This window comes from Rattus norvegicus, chromosome 1 (genome assembly GCF_021556685.1).
Source record: "Rattus norvegicus strain SHRSP/BbbUtx chromosome 1, alternate assembly SHRSP_T2T, whole genome shotgun sequence".
Classification (NCBI taxonomy): Eukaryota; Metazoa; Chordata; class Mammalia; order Rodentia; family Muridae; genus Rattus; species Rattus norvegicus.
This window is the reverse complement of record NC_141534.1, coordinates 178,112,142-178,133,021: the sequence shown is the minus strand read 5'-3', so window position 1 is coordinate 178,133,021 and position 20,880 is coordinate 178,112,142. Positions and strand designations below refer to the sequence as shown.

Below are 20,880 nucleotides of genomic sequence, written 5' to 3'. Positions count from 1 at the left end.
TAATCCCCCAAATAAAAATGCTTTTTACAGTTTTTAGTTTAAGTGAAAGTTTATTTAAAAGCATTAATTCTAAGACAAAGATCTAAGGATGCTAGAATTATAACTCTTCAAAGCCACTCTTATCCGACTTAAGGAAAGTACAATTCTCTGCTGGAAATTCTATTTAAGGACTAGGTCTTTCAACACCAAGACATGTCAAATTACATTTGGGTCTTTGAAAGCCCAGCTCTTGGGGGATGAATTCTAAATCATGACTGTTAAAAACACACGTGCTTTTAGTTTAGTCACCCATTTTATAAAAAAAAAAAAAAATGCATGCTTAACAGAGAAGGGGCGTTTCTAGTTTACATACCTTCATTTTTTTTTTCTTATTTTTTTTTTCGGAGCTGGGGACCGAACCCAGGGCCTTGCGCTTGCTAAACCACTGAGCTAAATCCCCAACCCCACATACCTTCATTTTTGGAAATACATACCACCTTTTTAAAATACCACCTGGAAGTATAGTTTGAAATCCTTCATTTTCCTATATAGCCCTTAAGTAAAATGAACACTGCGCTGCCCATCTTTAACGTCTGTTAAAAATGAAGGAAAAACTTAATGAGTTTGCAATTTTAAATCTTCCACATGCCCGCGCTCTGCAAACCCTTCTCAAGCCAGCCTAGCATATTATGGGTCAAGCTCGGTGACAGTAGGCCAAGCATTCTGAGGAAAAGCTGCCTGTAGCCTGGGGTACAAAGCCCTGCCTTTGATCCTTTTCTCGTTACTCTGCAGATGGAGGACCAACAAACAGAACGCTCTCCTATCGATGGGCACTTCAGCAAAGCTCCCAGACGCCTGACAGAGGCCAGGCCGCGAGGCCATGCGGAGCTCTCGGGACGCCAGGCCCGGGCGGGTCAGGGAGGAGAGGCGGAGAGGCTCTTCTAGGCAAGCATGATACTCGGACTCCGGAACAAAGCGCCGGCCCAGGAAGACCAGGCGGCCGGGCGACGCACACTCACAGGACTCCGGGCGCAACGCAAGAGTCCCGCAGCTCACCAGCCCGCCGCCCTTACGCCACTGGCTTGGCCCCAGAGCCTTCGCGAATATGGCTTTGCGCACTGCGGCGGGGCTGCGCCGCAACCTAGCTTGCCCGCTGGCTCCTCCCCGCCGCCCTGCGCGGATTGGTAGCGGACGGAAGCCCGGCTGCTGATTGGATAGCGAAGGAGCCACTCGGGGAGGCTCTGGTGGGTCGGCCGCCGCAGAGTGATAAGTTCGGCTTCAGACACGCCTCAGCGCCAGCAGCGAGCCGGAGCTCTATGGAGGTGGCGGCGGGTACCAGGTGGTGGCTGCAGCAGCTACTCCTCTGAGCTGAGTTTCAAGCCGTCCCCGTCTCCTTCCTCCCCCTTCCCTCCCCCTTTTTTGTTTTCCGTTCCCCTTCCCCCTCCCTTCCCCGTCCCCGACGACCGGATCCAGAGGAGGCAGCTGCGGTAGCAGCTGCTGAGTTCTCGGTGAAGGTGAGTGGAGTCGCCGCCGCCGCCGCCGAGCGGAGCCCTCTAAGATGGCCGCCGCCCCTGGCCGCTTCTTGTCGAGTGGAACAAAATGGCGGCCGCAGGCGGAGCCGGGCGGGGCGGCCTTTCCTCTGCCTTTGGGCTACTTAGAAATCTATGGCTTCTGCTCTCCTTCCCGTGCCAACCAAAGAGCTAGGCTGGCGTGAGGTCTAGTGGCGGGCGCAGACGGGATCCTGACGTGGGATCCGGGAACAGCGTGCGAGCGTGGCAGGCCTCGCGCCTCGGCGGGAGGGACGCGGCCCGCGGCAGGGCCCGGCCGTTGGCGCGGGACCAGCGAGGCGGACGAGTCCGGAGCCCGGCCTCCCGGCGGGGAGGAGGTGTGTGGGCCCTATTGCGGGATGCCCCACTCAGGCGAAGCGGAGAGCGAATCTCAGTCCCTTTGTAGGCCATGGCAGCCGAGGCGCTGTCAGCCGGGGGGATTTATGGTGGAGGCGACGGGTGGGCAGGAGGCGGCCTTCCTGCGGGAGAACAAAGGGCCAGCCCGGAGGGGGCGCCTCCCGCCCAGTCCTGGGCCCTCGCTAGTCGCCGGTCGGAAGCTGAGCCAGACAGGGCCTGGGGGAGGAACTCGCTGCTCTTTTGTTCGCGCAGAGTGGGGCGGAGGTGCCTGCTGCCATGTTGTGGCCCCGGTCTTCCGGCGGCTTTCCACACGCGCCCTATGTAAAGAGGGGTTATAAGGACGAGCGAAGGAGAAGGCTGCCCAACACCGGGTAATGAGACTTCTGACCGGCCTGTCACCACCCCGGCCACCCATATTAGTACAGCAGACATTTCCCTATAGCACCACCAGTGTTGGTAGCGTTTTGTTAAATTTTAAAGGCCTCATACATAATATGGCTGCGTCCTAGGCAGTATCCAGATTTTTTTTCCTTTTTCTACAAAAACTTCTTTGCATCCTTGAATACTAAGGGAATCCACGTGGCTAAACAAGATTTTACTGTGTATTTGTGGTTTTTGACTTCGTTCTGTTTTAGTCTTCTGAGGGCTGCAATGCAGTGTGAAAGTTTAATCAGCTGCAGTGCTGAAAGCTGAAATAAATTATAATCGAAAGTTTATAACTCTATATGGCTGTACCTAATTTTGGTGTTTTCTCTCTTTTCAGGCTTTTCATTTCTACCATCCCCTCCCCTCCCCACCCCATCCATTAATATTATTCTTTTGAAGATTCTTCGTTGTCAAGCCGCCAAAGTGGAGAGTGCGATTGCAGAAGGGGGTGCTTCTCGTTTCAGGTATGGTTTTTGGTGTGGGTAGACACATGGGAAGGGGGTGTTTGCAAAGGCCAGTCCTAAAAGTCATTACCAAATCCCACTTAATGTGCTGTGCGTCTAGAATTGTTTTCTAAAGAGTAAATACATTACCTGGAGGCACACAGCAGGGGTGGGTTATTTTGCCTGAATGTAATGTCTGCACCTCTATGTACACTGTCAGAAGAGTACATCAGATCCCTTGGGACAGGAGTTAAAAGTTGTGAACTGCCATGTGGGTGTTAGGAACTGAAAGGCTTTCAACGTCTGAGCCAACTCTAGCCTCTGGTTCACTTTCTTTTAGGCCAAAGTTCACTTTGTTGTGCAATTTCTAAAATATAAATAGGGTCCCTCTCAAGAGAGGCATAATTGGTATAGTAAAAATTTTCTTTTGAATAGTGCTTCTTCGGGCGGAGGAGGAAGTAGGGGTGCACCTCAGCACTATCCCAAGACTGCTGGCAACAGGTATGGTAAAACTTATAAGACAGTTAACTTTTAAAACTGTCAGTTTGATTAAAGACTTCCCCATGCCTAACAGGATAATTCTTGGGAAGTCATCAGTAATCTTGATGTGGATTCATAATTTCAAACTGCTTTTCATCCTCTTGGTTTATGTTTGCTGGTATTCCAAAATTACTGTCCCTACTATAGGGTATTTGTGAAGTGGTCTGTGTGGAATTTGCTTGTTAAACATTTTATTTTAGTATTAAGTCTCAAGGTTTGGTGCCTGGGCCAGCAGTTTTGGCATTGCCTGGGAGAGAGAGAGAGTGTGTGTGTGTGTGTGTGTGTGTGTGTGTGTGTGTGTGTTCAGAAATGGAAGTTCTCAGGTACTACCCCAAACCTACTCGAGCAGAAATTGGGAATGGGCTTCCCAGTCTGTTTTAAGAAGCCATCTGGATGATTCTGTTTGGAAAAGATTTACAGAATTGTTTTGTTGTTGGGAAGAAGTGAAGCCTAAGGTTTTGGGTTGGTGGCTCTTTCTCCCTTCTGTTAGGAGTTTTAGGGTAGGTATGACAATTGTTGTGAGTGGATGCTGTGTTCTTCCTAATTGTAAGCCACTTCATTGGTGTTTTATTAAACTAGCGAGTTCCTGGGGAAAACCCCAGGGCAAAACGCTCAGAAATGGATTCCTGCACGAAGCACTAGACGAGATGACAACTCCGCAGCAAACAACTCCGCAAATGAAAAAGAACGACATGATGCAATCTTCAGGAAAGTAAGAGGGTAAGTGCCACAGTCTGCCCTGATCGTGGTAGGGGTGAGCTGTATTCTATAGTGTGTGCTGAAAAATCCATCAGGCAGGATTCATTAGGCATCCGTTACACTGTAGTGGACTCTGGTCTCAACAGTATTTTAAAGAAACCTTAAACAGAAGAGTAGCCTATTGGTATTTGACAGCAAGGGTTATTTGTTTATGACCTACAAGCTTATGCTGGCATTTCCATGTTGGTCTTGTGTGTAACTCAGTGACATGGGTAATGTAGCCATCTTAACTCATGGTCAGTTCCATATAATGAAGACCTAGTGCTCTTGAGTTTTTAGAGAGGTTTCTTGTGAAACAGCAGGAAAGCCCAAATACCATTCAGATGTGTAACTAAGAAGTGATTCCAGCATCTCTGGATGAAACATGAGCACTTCTTTCTGTACTACCATGCACACGATTTGCATAAGCTCAAGCCAGACAAAAGCCTCACTCCTAGCCAAGAAGCTACTAACAATTACATGCTGCTGTGAGGACTTTTTTTTTCTTGACATGGAGAGTCAGTTGATTTATCAACCACATTCCAAAGCAAAGTCTTATGCTCAGGAATAAATTCGTGTTTTTAGTGATTTTTTTTTTTTAAGAACACTTAGAGAGTTGGGGGTCAGAAAGAATATGATTTAAAAATACACTATGGAATTCTCAAAAGAAGTTGGGAAAGGGAACATTTTCTTGTTTAGGGGGCTATTAAAGGGAAAGTCAATTTAAATGCTTTTTTTTTTTTTTTTAGCTCAAAAAATTCTTTGTTAAGTCATACTTTGTGTTTTCTCTCCAGCATACTAAATAAGCTTACTCCTGAAAAGTTTGACAAGCTATGCCTTGAGCTCCTCAATGTGGGTGTAGAGTCTAAACTCATCCTTAAAGGGGTCATACTGCTGGTAAGTTTAAAATGTTAGCTTAAAAAGGGGGATGAGAAATTTAACAGACCTAGGTTTGACTGAATTACTGCATTAAATGATGAGCTATAGTTCCTAGATATAGATATGATATGACAGATATATACATATAGATATATACATACATGATAGATATGATTGAGTAATGATGCTAATAAAAACAAACATCTTTAATGGTATCAAGATTCAAGAGATGAACCATTTATTTTAGTCGACCATGCTGTCCAGAAGTAGCTGTTGTTTTCCTTTAGTGAAAGTGGTTTTGGAAATTTTATGATAATTGACACATCTTTTTCTATATAACTACCACAGGAGTTAGTCTGTGGTTTATGATTTATAGTTCGTTTCTACCTGGGGGTGGGGTTAAGAGTGTGTTTTTTCTGAGGTGTCCAAATTGAGATTGTTGCAAAATATAAGGTATGAGTGTTAGTAACGAGTCTATCTCAGCTTCCAATTCATGGTGGTTTGATTTTTAATGACTTACATAGATTGTGGACAAAGCCCTAGAAGAGCCAAAGTATAGCTCACTGTATGCTCAGCTATGTCTGCGATTGGCAGAAGATGCACCAAACTTTGATGGCCCAGCAGCAGAGGGTCAACCAGGACAGAAGCAAAGCACAGTGAGTGGCAGTTTTTGCTTCCTTTGTTTTGAAATTAATTTGAAAGATTTTTTTTTTTACAAAGCGTATAATACTTTTTGTTTTTAAATAGACATTCAGACGCCTCTTGATTTCCAAATTGCAAGATGAATTTGAAAACCGAACCAGAAATGTTGATGGTAAGAATTTAAATTTGCTATTAACTAGCACTTCTATGCGTGTGTACGCACATGCATACACTTGCATTCCATGTCCTAAGTATAGAGATCAGAACACTTACAAGAGTGGTTCTAAGTGTTGATTTTGTTTGCCTTTCTCAGTCTATGATAAGCGTGAAAATCCCCTCCTCCCTGAGGAGGAGGAACAGAGAGCCATTGCTAAGATCAAGATGTTGGGGAACATCAAATTCATTGGAGAACTTGGCAAGCTTGATCTTATTCATGAATCTATCCTTCATAAGTGCATCAAAACAGTAAGTATGACTTGAGTCAGTAGTGGCTTTTAGCGGGGATTTAGTCAATGAGAGAACATCCTTATATGGGGAGTATCAGGCAGTTTCTTAAATTTTGATAACCAGAGGTAACTTAGGGGAATTTTGCAGTATGCTTTACAAAGTAGAGATAGAACAGATTGCCTGTGTTAACATTCTTAGAGAGTTTCTTCAACACAGACCAGTAGGAAAGCATCGTCTTGACATGCATGCTTTAGGAATTACAGATGAGTCGTTCCAAATTGAAGCAGGAAAAACTATATAAACAAGAATAACTTAAGATTGTAACATATTCTTTTGGTAGCTTTTGGAAAAGAAGAAGAGAGTCCAACTCAAAGATATGGGAGAGGATTTGGAGTGCCTCTGTCAGATAATGAGGACAGTGGGACCTCGATTAGACCATGAACGAGCCAAGGTATGTTTTGTTGAGAAGAGTGTAAAGGGTTTGGGGATGTATCTTATGAGGTGGTAGTATTTGCTCTGGTCGTTGACCTTTATAGCATAATAATCCAAAGCATCTTAAGTAGTACACATTTACCTTATATCTAATTGTGTATTTTTTTTGTCTCTCTTTTTTTTTTATCAGTCCTTAATGGATCAGTACTTTGCCAGAATGTGTTCCTTAATGTTAAGTAAGGAATTGCCAGCCAGGATTCGTTTCCTACTGCAGGTAAGATGAATTTTAACAATGTTCAAAGTTGAGTTTTTCTTCTGAAATAGTAAAATAAAATTTATATTTTTTTACAACTACAGGATACCGTAGAGTTGCGAGAGCACCATTGGGTTCCTCGCAAGGCTTTTCTTGACAATGGACCAAAGACGATCAATCAAATCCGTCAAGATGCAGTAAAAGTAAGAGATTTTTGATTTCTTGTCTTAATAACTTAGCACTGTCCCTCTGTTAACTGGTATTGCTTTGTAGTGTCCTTCATCCAATTTGGGGAAAAGGTAGCCTTAAATTTTAGTATTAAGGACAGTACTTTCTTCTCAAAGGATCTAGGAGTGTTTATTCCTGCTCCTATGGCTCAAGGGAGGAATGACTTCTTCCTGGAGGGACCGTTCATGCCGCCAAGGATGAAAATGGATAGGGACCCACTTGGGGGACTCGCTGATATGTTTGGACAAATGCCAGGTAATTTTAAAGACAGGAGTGTTTTGGTTAAACTAAAAGTTAATGTTCTAGTGAATTTCTAAGAATTGTCTGTATTTTAAGGTAGTGGAATTGGTACTGGTCCAGGAGTTATCCAGGATAGATTTTCACCCACAATGGGACGTCATCGTTCAAATCAGCTCTTCAATGGCCATGGGGGACACATCATGCCTCCCACGCAATCGCAGTTTGGAGAGATGGGGGGCAAGTTTATGAAAAGCCAGGTAAGACATTGATAGTATTAGGGTTAGCCTTAGGTCTAATAACTTTTGCCCTTTATTGTTTTTATATGAAGCTGAGTTTTGATGCTTTTTTTTTCTTAGCATATTTCCACCTGACAGTTGTTTCGAATTGAGTAAGGTGCTTAAGAGTAGTAAAAACCACATCACTTTATTCAACAGATAGGTTAGATATTCTTCCCTGTTTCACCTTTTCTGGGCAAAGCAATGGCTTGGCTCATCCCTTTGGTACTTGATTACCATAATTTTTATCTAGACTTTCTCTCTCCCTTTCTGAAATAGGGGCTAAGCCAGCTCTACCATAACCAGAGTCAGGGACTCTTATCCCAGCTGCAAGGACAGTCGAAGGATATGCCACCTCGGTTTTCTAAGAAAGGACAGCTTAATGCAGATGAGGTACATTTGCCTACATTACTTCTATGAGTAGTTTGTCAGTGCAGAAGTCTCTTGCCCGATGATTATAAAAAGACGCGAAAGAGGACTTGAAGCTGGAATTCTTTTCCTTTTATTCTCTTCTCTACTCTTTGTCTTTAACTTCTCCTCTACTTTAATTTTCTCTGCTTCTTTTTCTCTGCCTTTTCCTCTCTCTGGATGTCCAGCGTCCTATGAGCGAAGATTATGAGATATGAGGGCAAGTTTCTAAGTTATTTATTTAGTTATCATGAGAAAATGGTAAAGATATTAAGTAGAATAAAAGGGTTTATCTGCATTGCTGATATTGGGAGACTTTGTAACAGTACAAACAAGGTTTGTGAACAGTTTTGGGTTTTTTTGTTTTTTAATTTCAGTATCTTACTCTTTAAATCAGGTATTTTTTCCATAAGTTAGATTTATTATGTTAAATGAAATAACTTAGTTTTTGGAGAATTATATCTGCCATGATAGTTAGATTTGTATAGAATTAGTTGTGGGTTATTGAAAGTGTTAATGGTTATATGTTCATTAGCTCTGTTAACTTGGTTGTATGTTGATTTGTTTTCAATTTTAGATTAGTTTGAGGCCTGCTCAGTCGTTTCTAATGAATAAAAATCAGGTGCCAAAGCTTCAGCCCCAGATAACTATGATTCCTCCCAGTGCACAGCCACCACGCACTCAAACACCACCTCTGGGACAGGTATGGATCCCCCGAAGTGTAGTACACTTCTCAGTGTCCCGTGGGTGTGTGAGGACTCATGTTTCCTTCCCTCTGCTGGTGATACTGTTCTTCTTGGTTCATTCCATCTTGATTAACCATGTGTTGTGTTTCTTATCTTTAGACACCTCAACTTGGTCTCAAAACTAATCCACCACTTATTCAGGAAAAGCCTGCCAAGACTAGCAAAAAGCCACCACCATCAAAGGAAGAACTACTTAAACTGACCGTAAGTTTTTGAAAACCTCACATAAATCATCTCTGCTGCTTGGGAAACATTTGAGGGTAGAAAATGCTAATGGGAATTGTGTTCTTAGGAAGCTGTTGTAACTGAGTATCTGAACAGTGGAAATGCCAACGACGCTGTCAGTGGTGTGAGAGAAATGAGAGCTCCAAAACACTTTCTTCCTGAGATGTTAAGCAAAGTGATCATCCTGTCACTTGATAGAAGTGATGAAGATAAAGAAAAAGCAAGCTCTTTGATCAGTTTACTCAAACAGGAAGGGATAGCCACAAGTGACAACTTTATGCAGGTAGAACAACATTCTACTGATAGTGTGGGAAGGTAACTACTTTCCAGTTGAGATTGGAAATTAATAAAATTATTTTGGATATTCTTCACAAGGCTTTCCTGAATGTATTGGAGCAGTGCCCCAAACTGGAGGTTGACATCCCCTTGGTGAAATCTTACTTGGCACAGTTTGCGGCTCGTGCTATAATTTCAGAGTTGGTGAGCATTTCAGAACTAGCTCAACCACTGGAGAGTGGCACCCACTTCCCTCTCTTCTTACTTTGTCTTCAACAATTAGCTAAATTACAAGACCGAGAATGGTTAACCGAACTTTTTCAACAAAGCAAGGTCAATATGCAGAAAATGCTGCCAGGTAAGAAACCAACTGACTTAACACTAAGTAGAGGTTTGGGTCCTTGAGTGGGTTTGTGTTTCCTAAGAAATAAATTTTTAACCTGGTAAAATGAGAAATCGTTTTTGTGTTTGCAGAAATTGATCAGAATAAGGATCGAATGTTGGAGATTTTGGAAGGAAAGGGACTGAGTTTCTTATTCCCACTCCTTAAATTGGAGAAGGAACTATTGAAGCAAATTAAGCTGGATCCATCCCCTCAAACTATATATAAATGGATTAAAGATAACATCTCTCCCAAACTTCATGTAGATAAAGGATTTGTGAACATCTTAATGACCAGGTAAGATGAGTAGTTCATTTGGCAGAAAGAAGTCTAATAATGTTTTGAGCTAGACAGCTGTTGTGTTTCTGACAAGACTTGCTTTTCAGCTTCTTACAGTACATTTCTAGTGAAGTTAGCCCACCCAGCGATGAAACAGATTCTTCCTCTGCTCCTTCCAAAGAACAGTTAGAGCAGGAAAAACAGCTGCTGCTCTCTTTTAAGCCAGTGATGCAGAAGTTTCTTCATGATCATGTGGATCTACAGGTCAGTGCCCTGTATGCTTTGCAGGTGCACTGTTACAACAGCAGCTTCCCAAAAGGTAAGGTGATTGGTGTTCAGGAGCCAGGGATTGAGGGGCAGTCTAAGTAACACGTTGATAATGAATCACATGCTTTTGTTTTTGGGGTCTTTTAGGCATGTTACTTCGATTTTTTGTTCATTTCTATGACATGGAAATTATTGAAGAGGAAGCTTTCTTAGCTTGGAAGGAAGACATAACTCAAGAGTTTCCAGGAAAAGGCAAGGCTTTGTTCCAGGTAAGTGCTTAGTTAAGATTTTTTGCTGTCGATTTGGCTTGGTTTGTGTTTTTCTTTGTTATTTTTTTAAATGACCCTCTTTATAACTTGAATGTGTCTAAAAGTACTGTCAACATTGTTACAAGCTACAGTTAAAGTAGACTGTTAGCAAATGAGATAGTTATAGGGTGAAATCATATAGTGGGATATAAAAGTGTTAAATTAGGTGACAATTTTGGTGGTAAAGCTGTTTGTATGATTAAGGGATTAATTAAACTTTAGGCTGGTTTTCTGTTATCAATGGAATTAAGAGCCCTAAGAGTGGAACTTGACATCAGAGTATTCCATAATGTATATAGATAGAGTTTAATAGTAGGATCCCAGTGTAGTACTAAAGGTTCTTAGCACAATTCAGATAGTTCTCTACTAGTTTTTCTAGGCTGCAGATTTAAGGAAACCCTGGTTTATAGTTTCTAAGGTTTATTATAGACTACTTTGTGAGGATCATCCTTAAGGATTAATCCCTACTCTACTATTGAGAATCTGACAAGTAATTCTGGTGTGCATCTTGGTATGCCCTCTTTCCATATATATATGGATATGCTGATATAATTTGGTTTGGTAGAGTTGCTGTCTTGGACTAGGTAAGGAAGACTACAGTGTTCCTGAAGTGTCATTGCAAGAATGGTCAAGCTGAAGTGTAAGACTAGTTAATTGAAGGTAGATGTGGTGCATGCCTTGAAGTCTGTCTAGCACTTTGAGGTTAGACGGACAGGGACTAGGTTCAGAACCGTTCTCAGTTACATGATGAATTGAAGGAACCACCTGGACTGTGAGATCTTGTCTGGTAGGCAACTGGAGCAACATCTCAGCAATTCCAAAGGTCCAGTGCCGTTTTTTTTTTTTTTTGTTTTTTTTTTTGTTTTTTTTTTTTTTTAGCTACTGTGGGCCCCACACACGGTACGCAGGCGTAGCATACTGGCAAAACACTTGTACAGTCTTTTTAGAAGACTATGGAAAAGACTCAGTAGATAAAGACCAAAGTTCTGATCCCAGAATCTACTTTGGTGTGTGAACCAAACTTCTACTGTAGCTTTACTAAATGATTAATTTAATTTACAGGTGAATCAGTGGCTAACCTGGCTAGAAACTGCTGAAGAAGAAGAATCAGAGGAAGAAGCTGACTAAAGAACCAGCCAAAGCCTTAAATTGTGCAAAACATACTGTTGCTATGATGTAACTGCATTTGACCTAACCACTGCGAAAATTCATTCCGCTGTAACGTTTTTCACAATATTTAAAGCAGAAGCACGTCAGTAAGGTTTCCTTCTGCATAAGGTTTTTGTAGTGTGATGTCTTAATCATAGTCTACCATCAAATACTTTAGGAGTATCCTTAATGTTTAGATAGAATATTAGCAGCATGCAATAATTACATCCTAAGTTCTCAAGCGGAGGCAGTCTATTGCAAGGACCTTCTTTGCTGCCAGTTACCATAGGCTGTTTTAAGTTAGAAAACTGAATAGCAACACTGAATACTGTAGAGATGCACTTTGCTCAGTAATACTTGAGTTGTTGCAATATTTGATTATCCATTTGGTTGTTACAGAAAAATTCTTAACTGTAATTGATGGTTGTTGCCGTAATAGTATATTGCCTGTATTTCTACCTCTAGTAATGGGCTTTATGTGCTAGATTTTAATATCCTTGAGCCTGGGCAAGTGCACAAGTCTTTTTAAAAGAAACATGGTTTACTTGCACAAAACTGATCAGTTTGAGAGATCATTAATGCCCTTGAAGTGGTTTTTGTGGGTGTGAAACAAATGGTGAGAATTTGAATTGGTCCCTCTTATTATAGTATTGAAATTAAGTCTACTTAATTTATCAAGTCATGTTCATGCCCTGATTTTATATACTTGTATCTATCAATAAACATTGTGATACTTGATGTAGTTGTACATGACTTCAAATAGTATCTGCAAAGTTCTGGAGAATTGTTCACTTTGTTTTGAAGTATGGATTTATCTCAGTTAAGAACTTGGGAAATTTTTAATTTCATAGTCTTAATCAGTAGTGATTGGGCCTGTAAAGAAACATCCCTTAATTGGAACATTTAAGTTTTTTTTTTACCTTGGGACTGTTCCTGATCAGTCTCATTCTAATGCAAACTGTCAACTTAATCTGACCTTTACCACCACAGACCTTGTGTCAACTCTTTGGCTCTGCTTTCTAAGCACCTAAGGAATAAGCTTGCCTCATCCAACAACCTCTTTACTGAGGAACCCGCTTAGCCCTTATTCTCCATTTATTCTTCACAACAAAACAACCAGCACAAGAAACTGAAAAACAAAACTGTGCATGCTTTAGAACCCAGCAGACTAAGATTGGCTCCCTCTCACTGCTTTTCATTTTTTTTCTTGCCCTTGCACAGTCACCTACTTAACCTGGAATAGTTAATGGTCCCCTTACCCTTTAACCTTCAGGTGTGGTGTAAATGTCAAAGAACTAGCCTTGCTCTACTGGCACAATGAGAAGTTTGTATCAGTCAAACTGATGCAAAAGAAAAAAAATGCCCTTTGGCATGGAATCCAGAGAAATAACAGACTGGGTGGTCAAGTTCTGTGTCCCCTGTCCAATATCTGTTCTCAGGTGTCACCAGCTCCTACTTGGTGACCAGAGCCTACTGTAGGCAGAGTAGTAACAGATAAGCCCTTGCTGCTTCCTAGCAGAACCATGGTCTGCCTTGGTGACTCATGTCATCAAGATTTGCAGTAGAGTAGAGGAACTGGGAAGAGTTGAAGTGGACAGCCGAAGAGGCCTGTCCCACACCTCAGCCCAGCCTGGTCCACTGCACTCACCCCTTGGTGAAAGCAGAGCTCTGAGGGGATAATGTGATCTCTCCCCAGTCATTGCTCAGCGGGACGGTGAATTTAAGTTTTGTGAGTTTCAATCTTAGAGAGTTGGAATAATTAGAAATTTAAGAGCAATTCAATTAGGTTTAGGATCCAAATTGTTCTGGATAAAAGATTGTCTTTGAATCTGAAGCTTGATTGACTGCATGATAACTGAGTTAGGGCTAACAGAACTAACTGAAATGATCTGTGTATACCCCACTCACTAGAAAAACTAGTAATGAATAAATGCTTGGATAGTGACCTGGGTTTTTCTTCTTTTGTTACACCACTTGATCCTAGCATTGCACAATGCCTCCAACCCATTATTTGATCTTCACAGTGTGGTGGTTATATTATTTTGTGTGGTTATATACTGTATTAAATAATTACCATATGATTTATATATGCACGGTGAAAAGTGAGTACCTTGAAAGCAGGCACTATGACTGGACTGTTCATGTGACGAGTCCTTTCACATACCTCCAAAATGAGTGTCCTCCAAATCCTTGAGGTGGATGGATGTTGTGGATCAACTATACCTCTCAATGAATGTTAAGGTAAACCAGGAGACATTTACAAAGCTCTTCCCCCACCTTGTCTTAGTGTCAGAGACAACCTGACAAGAAAAGAGTCCTGGTCCAGGAAGACAGTGGAGCAGCAGAATAGCAATAACTGAACTTAGAGTCACATGGGTTCTCACCCTCTTTATCACTTGGAACTGGGTCAGAAAAACAGGATAAAAAATCAACTACCCTCCAAAAATGTTCTTAGAGCCCTCTACCAGATCCCAGGAGGGGACGGACATTGGTAGACAAGATATAATAAGGATCTTTGTCCTGCATCCAAAAAGACTTGGTGGACACCAGGAGAATTTTGCTCCACCAACTCAACTGATATGGCTCAGAAGTAGTGATACCTTAATGGCAGCTGAAACAAACATCTGGAACACATTATGGTTAACAGGAACATTTAGAGAGAGCAAAAAAATTACTCTGAGGATAAGGAAGGGAAGAGAGCCATGTGAGTGCTACTTAGAGCATGGTGTTGATACCATGTTTTGGGGAAATAAACGTCAGGAGGGAAACAACCTGTAGGAAGAACCTTCAAAAAGAAAGAAGCAAAACCACAGGCCCTGAGGATGTTAAACAATCTCAAGGTCTGGGTGGTTGAGCAGAGAAAGGTGGCCTAAAGCTGGAGAGTGGTTGAATCAAAACGACCTAGTAGCTTGTGAAATTTATTCTAGTCAACATAGCCAACACTCACTGAGCATTTAATATGTCAGATCAGAGTAGACATACTGATTTATTCCCATCTAGTCTTCCCAGGTACTGTGCTTTAATTTACTGCTGTGGAAACTGAAACTTGAGTAAGTTATATACCTTGTCCAAGAACTGTACATAGTTCCCACACCTGGAGGCTCTGAAAGTGGCCTCCATGAATCATGCGTTCTGATTCGAGTTACTGCTCACTTCCCCTATGTTCAGTCTGAGGCCCCAACTCCCCACCCCCAGCTCAAGGACGATGCCTCCATATTCAAGTGGGTATTCCTTCAGTTGAAACTTCCTGGAAAAACCCATAGATTTAGTTATGTGATTACAAAGTTAATCAAGTTGGCAAGGAAGATTAACCATCACATCCAGAGAAGCTTTGTGCCTGTAGGATGAGCCCTTTTTTAAGATTTGGTGTGTATGTGGAGGGTAGGGTGTTAGGACTTTTTCAGAAGTCCATTCTCTTCCGTGGTATTTACGAGGAAGGATCTCTCATGTTCTACAGCACAGCAGTATGTGATTTCCTGTCTGATTCTCCTGCCTCTACCTTCCATCTCATTCTAGGAGTGCTGGAATTACAGACAAAAGCCGCAACGGTTGGCTTTTAAGGCTGGATCTCTGGATTCAGTTCAGATCATCTGGCTTTGAGCAGTGAGTGCCATGCTACTAGCCCCTCCTTCCCCCCCCCCCCTTTTCCGTACCTCATCCTATCACATGTGACTATATACTGGTTATTGTGATGAAAATGATTTGAACAGATATCTCCACCCCAGAGAGTCTGAATGACTGACAAAATTTTATCCAGGCCTAGTTTATTGGGATTTTTTTAAAGATTTATTTATGTATATGAATACACTGTCACTGTCTTGAGATACACCAGAGGAGGCATCAGATCCCATTGTTATGGTTGTGAGCCACCATGTAGTTGTTGGAAATTGAACTCAGGACCTCTGGAAGAACAGTCAGTGCTCTTAACCACTGAGGTTTCTAGCACTGGTCTCTCTCTACTTCCTGATTTAGTACAGTGTGATCAGGGACCTCATATTGCTGCCACTATGCCTTCCTTACCATCATGGGTTATATGCTCTCCAACTGTATCCCAAAATAAATGCTTCCCTCCATAAATGGCTTGTTAGCTAATGTGGTCTCATTAACAGGCAGGACTGTCCCTGTACATGTACATGTGTCTGTACACTTGGTCCCCCAGTGGATTGTTCTATTTGGAGAGGTTAGGAAATCTTGAAGTGGATCCTTGCTGGAAGAAATTCTGTCCCTGGGGGCTAGATTGAAAGGGTTATAGCCTCACCCACTGTTTATTATGTGCAGCAGAAATTCCATCAGCCAGCTCCCTGCTCTGGCCATTGTCATTCCTTCCTCACCATATGGACTCCCGTAACCATAAGCCAAACCCTTGAAAATCGGCATATATGGTCATATTTTTTTCATGGCAACAGGAAAGTAAGAAAGTAACTTTGCCCTGGACTTGTGTGACTGGAGCTGTAGTCACCACAGGGTTGGACTCCGAGACCCGAAGTACTGCAAACTCCAAATGCCTCCAAATGCCCCTGTGAGCGGAATTGTATCTCCAACTCAAAAGGCCAGATGTGGACTCACTTGGGGAAAAAGTCTTTGCCAATGTGACCAAAATCAGAAGTCCTGAGCAAGACCTGTGGTTCTGTGAAGACAGTGTCACTTGATGACAGGCAGAGATGGGAGGAATATCATGTAGAGGCGCCCAAGATCGCAGGCAACACTAGAAGAAAAGTGCTTCTTCCGCCTCTAGACGAAAACATTGCTTTGAAGACAGCAGATTACTGTAGCGCTGGCAGCCTACACCCCTGCTCCTGCCCGGCACCGGCACCTTCAAGAACCCCCTCAAGGACCATGCCTCCTAGCTCGCTGGCTCCCTCCCTCCTAGCTCGCTCACTCCCTCCCAGCTCCCTAGAACTCCAAAGCCGCTCCACTCAATTGAATGCAGAGTTTAAGAGCAGAAACCAGTGGTAATGCTGGGACCCTTAATGCAGTTAGTTCCTCACGTGATGACTTCCTACACTAAAATTTTTATTGCTACTTCATAATGGTAATTTTACTACTGTTAGGAATCATAACGCAAATCTTTTTGGAGATAGAGGTGCCAAAGAGGTCCTGACCCACAGTTGGGGAACACTGGCGTAGACAAACCAAGAGTGATGACATGAGCAAATGAACGATGCTTTGCTGCTCTAGTCTCAGATTCCCCGAAGACATTTATAGGAGTCATCCATTTTAGCCATGAAAAATTAGTAAATTAAAAAGAAGAAAATAATGTAATTTTACTAACAATTTCTATAATTTGGAGGAGAGTGACCTTTTGAGCTTAGGATTTTGAGAAGCTTAAAGTTTATATAAATTTATAAAATTGTCCTTCAAGAAGGCCTGAGTGAAAATCCTTAAATCATAAAAGGCAAATGGCAGCACGGTGGGGTGGGGTGGGGAGGAAACTGCCAATATGTCTGATTTAAAACATAAATTAATGGCATGCTAAGAAATAAAAATCTGCCGTATGCACCTCAAGAGTTGACCACAAACAGCTCTTCAAAAAATTAGTCAGGAAAAAGGAATGTTTTGAGCCCTGAGATGGAGACATTATTCCAATTTGGAAAGTAGGATGCACAGCTGTTTAAAAGTCATGTCCGTCAAGAGCCTGAACTAAGAATTTGAATGACTCTAATGCCCATATTTTCTCCTAAGGCAGCAGATAAATTTGGAACTTATCCCAGGCGGTGGCAGCACAGGCCTTTAATCCCAGCACTCAGGAGGCAGAGGCAGACAGATCTCTGAGTTAAGACCAGCTTGGGGAAAAAAAAAAAGGCTGGAGAGATGGCTCAGCAGTTGAGAGCACCGACTGCTCTTCCAGAGGTCCTGAGTTCAATTCCCAGCAACTACATGGTGGTTCACAACCATCTGTAACGAGATCTGGTGTATCTGAAGACAGCTGTATAAAATAAATATATACATATCTTAAAAAAAGAACTCTACAGAACGAGTTCCTAAACAGAGAAACCTCTGTCTCAAAAGATAATGTAGTTTATTTCCAAATACACTAGGAGAAGCCCAGATTCAGCCATCTCTGCTGGCTATTTGGTATTTGTTTGTCTCCAATGCTGGAAAGGAAACTTTGGGCCTCTCCATATTAGACAAGACTTACTGTGAGCTGCAATCCCCAACCCCAGCCTTGCAATTTTTAATCTCCAAATCACTCTTCAGAAAAGAATGAAAATCCAGCTCTCCCTGTTTCTTTCCAGCCACACAAGGCCCTTCAGTTACTTGTTTTGGACAACAGTGTTCTGTTTGGGAATGACACATTCTTCTGAAATTGTTCCAACCACTGCTGGTCTGTGATGTTCACAAAGGCCCTTGAAAGAGTTGGTTTTTAAAGAAGTTGAAAGACTTTTAAGCACTGTTCTGGGGTCTTGACTGTACAATCTCAAGAGTCATCAGAAGCCAAAACTACTTTAAAATACCTGTGTATTCACTTAATTGTGTGTGTGTGTGAATTTATGTGCACCATTTGCTTTCACTGCTTGTGGGGGCCTGAAGTTACACATGGCTATGAGCTGTTGGTGGTGCCAAGAATGAAATTCACATCCTCTTTACCACTGAGCCATCTATCCAGCCCAGGACATAGTTCTTTTGTTGCTGTTGTTGGCTTTGTTTTTTCGAGACAGGGTTTTTCTGTGCAGCCTTTGCTGTCCTGGATCTCACTCTTTAGAGCAGGCTGGCCTCGAACTCAGAGATCACCTGCCTCTGCCTCTTGAGTGCTGAGATTAAAGGCGTGCACATCACCACTGCCTGGATATTTTTATTACTAAGTCTGAAGTATATATCTGGGATTGTGCACATGGGTAAATGTGCCCATGGAGGCAAGAGTTATCAGATCTCCCTGGAGTTGGAATTACAAGAGATCGAGCTGCCCAGCCTGGGTGCTGGGAACTGAACTTGGGTCCAAGTTGAATGAGCTCTTACCCACTGAGCCACCGCTCCAGCTCCAAGTACTTTTAAAAGCAGTACATTGAATGAAGATAGTGCCCACCTACTGGGTAAATGGGAAGGCAGGCCATCCTAATGTGAAGCCTAGAGCTCAGTATAATGTTTATAGATGTTCAGGGACCAAGATCCCCAAGGCCTGGACTTTAAGCAACACAATGTTGATATTCTCTCAAAAACCATGCAGGCAAGCTGCTCGCTGGTCAAAGATGAATTTATTTTATGAAATGTGGACAAAAGGTATCAGTTATTGACATATATTAGTGTAATAAATGCTTTTAAATGTGCATTTTAGGGGCTGGAGAGATGGCTCAGTGGTTAAGAGCACCGACTGCTCTTCCTGAGGTCCTGAGTTCAAATCCCAGCAATCACATGGTGGCTCACAACCATCTGTAATGAGATCTGATACCCTCTTCTGGTGTGTCTGAAGACAACTACAGTGTACTCATATACAATAAATAAAATCTTAAAAAAATTTATAAAAAATGTGCATTTAACACAACAAGATATTAGTAACTGAACTATCCCACATACCTCCCCCAAAGGCTTATAAATTTGAGTTAATAAATGTTACGTTAATTACATGTTAAGTGTGCATGCATGTGCATATGTGTATGGGCCTATGCAAGCCATGGTATGTATGTGGAAACCAGATGATAACTTGGGGGCTCTATCTTTCCACTTGAGTCCTGGGGTGAGGGGCAGGCTTGTTGGTAGGCACGTTTACCTACTAATCATCTTTCTGGCCCTCAAACCGTTTGAGCAGAGAGAAGACCTTCACAGTGTTGCCTCATGCCTCATGGCTGCTGTTTTACAGTTCATGTGCCAACATGGCTGCTTAAAGAGTTCACAGTGGGAGAGAGAGGATGAAGGTACTACAAAGGCATCCATACAAGAGCCAAGAGTCAAGTTCCTGTCCAGAGATCCCATCTTTAGATAAATGTGTTTGTGCTGTGTGAGACTGAGTCTCACCAAACTTGATCCCTCTGCCTTCTGCTCATAATCCTGGGTGGCTCGGATTGGCCACCATTTCTGTCAAGAAACGTAAAGAACAGCAGCAATAACAAAAGTAAATGAACACTTTTTGGCTAAGTCTTAATGACTGGGAGACATTGGGAAATAGATATAAAAGACATTAGGTCTATTCCTTACTGTGACTGGGGCCTGGAAACCTGACTGGGAACAATGGCTGCTTACGGAAAACAGACTCAAGTAACAGCTGAGATCAGGTGGGCCCTGTGCTCAGACGGAGGTGAGCCAGAAGCCTGCATACTCAGTGCACGGATGAGGAGAGAAGCTAGTCTCACTAGGGCATCTCTGTAGCGGAGCAGTCCCAGGGTGGAGTGAGTCTCAAGGTGGAGTTTCATCAGTTTGAAGACATTGATAATAAACTCGTCACCAGAGATGCATTGTCGCTGCATTGAGACACTTGGACTTGGTGTCATGTAATCAAGAGTGACCCCAGATTGAATTCTCTGTTTTTGTCTCCCCATCATTCCTGTCATATTAATCTGAATATGTGCCTGCTTAAATTCTGCCTTTTGAATCCGCCTATCCTAGTCTGTGTGCCTGAATGTGTCTGTCCCTAACAAAGGGCTTTGCTCTCTTTTAAAATTGAAATACACAGCATCGTATGGGGAAGTAATGAGTATACTTTATAGAAATCCTTAATAATTTTACAAGGAACTAAGTCACCGACTCCAACTGACCCGCCCACTGACCCAGACAATGCACAAGCCAACACTATCATATCATGCTGCATTTAGCATTTATGGTGACTATTCATTTTATAAGACCATGTTCAGCCTATTTTCAACAAATGATTATCATAACAAAGACACATGCATCACTGTCTGGTCAGGGGCTTGGAAGGTACAAACTTAAAACTGCAGCTCATCATTAGTTTCTATGTAAAAACTGATTACATGGGAAATCCAAAACAAGTAAGGGTAGTTGTTACATCAGTCTCTTTTTTTCTTTTGGAGCTGGGGACCGAACCCAGGGCCTTTCACTTGCTAGGCAAGCGCTCTACCACTGAGCTAAATTCCCAACCCCTACATCGGTCTCTTAAAGGCAGGCTAAACAAACAGGCTGAGTACACTGAGGATGTCAGTCTTATGTGACCTCAGGTTACGTTATTAACCCTGGCTGTGGGGTCCAGCAAAAGTTTCAGTGTTTTAGATGTAAAATATTTTCAGAATAACTCATCGCACAAAGTGTGAGCGAGGTCCTCCAGGATGGGGAGACTGCAATTGGTACTTTCTGCACTGACTGTTCTCACTGAAAGCTCTTCCTTCTTTTTTTTTTTTTTTTTTTAAAGATTTATTTATTTATTATATATAAGTACACTGTAGCTGTCTTCAGATACTCCAGAAGAGGGCATCAGAACTCTTTACAGATGGTTGTGAGCCACCATGTGGTTGCTGGGAATTGAAC

At 42.3% G+C, this 20,880-nt stretch overlaps 1 protein-coding gene, 1 long non-coding RNA gene and 1 other non-coding gene across 3 annotated transcripts; all 3 read left to right on the top strand.

Annotated features, from left to right (window-relative positions):
* The first annotated feature begins 1,278 nt into the window (after positions 1 to 1,278).
* Eif4g2 (eukaryotic translation initiation factor 4, gamma 2) lies at positions 1,279 to 13,411 on the top strand. Its single transcript, NM_001017374.2, is given in 22 exon segments — positions 1,279 to 1,493; positions 2,647 to 2,773; positions 3,188 to 3,253; positions 3,872 to 4,012; positions 4,825 to 4,927; positions 5,434 to 5,565; positions 5,657 to 5,723; positions 5,865 to 6,016; positions 6,339 to 6,449; positions 6,621 to 6,704; positions 6,788 to 6,886; positions 7,028 to 7,166; positions 7,248 to 7,408; positions 7,706 to 7,819; positions 8,412 to 8,537; positions 8,680 to 8,784; positions 8,873 to 9,088; positions 9,181 to 9,439; positions 9,556 to 9,760; positions 9,850 to 10,061; positions 10,157 to 10,278; positions 11,380 to 13,411. Coding segments are annotated over 21 exon segments (2,721 nt in total). The 5' UTR covers positions 1,279 to 1,493; positions 2,647 to 2,732; the 3' UTR covers positions 11,446 to 13,411.
* Snord97 (small nucleolar RNA, C/D box 97) lies at positions 7,871 to 8,058 on the top strand. Its single transcript, XR_015656051.1, has one exon. It is a non-coding gene; the product is annotated as a small nucleolar RNA SNORD97 (small nucleolar RNA).
* A 286-nt stretch (positions 13,412 to 13,697) lies between the features above and the next one.
* LOC147996921 (uncharacterized) lies at positions 13,698 to 19,996 on the top strand. The gene is made up of 2 exons (XR_015652348.1): positions 13,698 to 15,069; positions 19,211 to 19,996. It is a non-coding gene; the product is annotated as an uncharacterized LOC147996921 (long non-coding RNA).
* Positions 19,997 to 20,880: the final 884 nt, after the last annotated feature.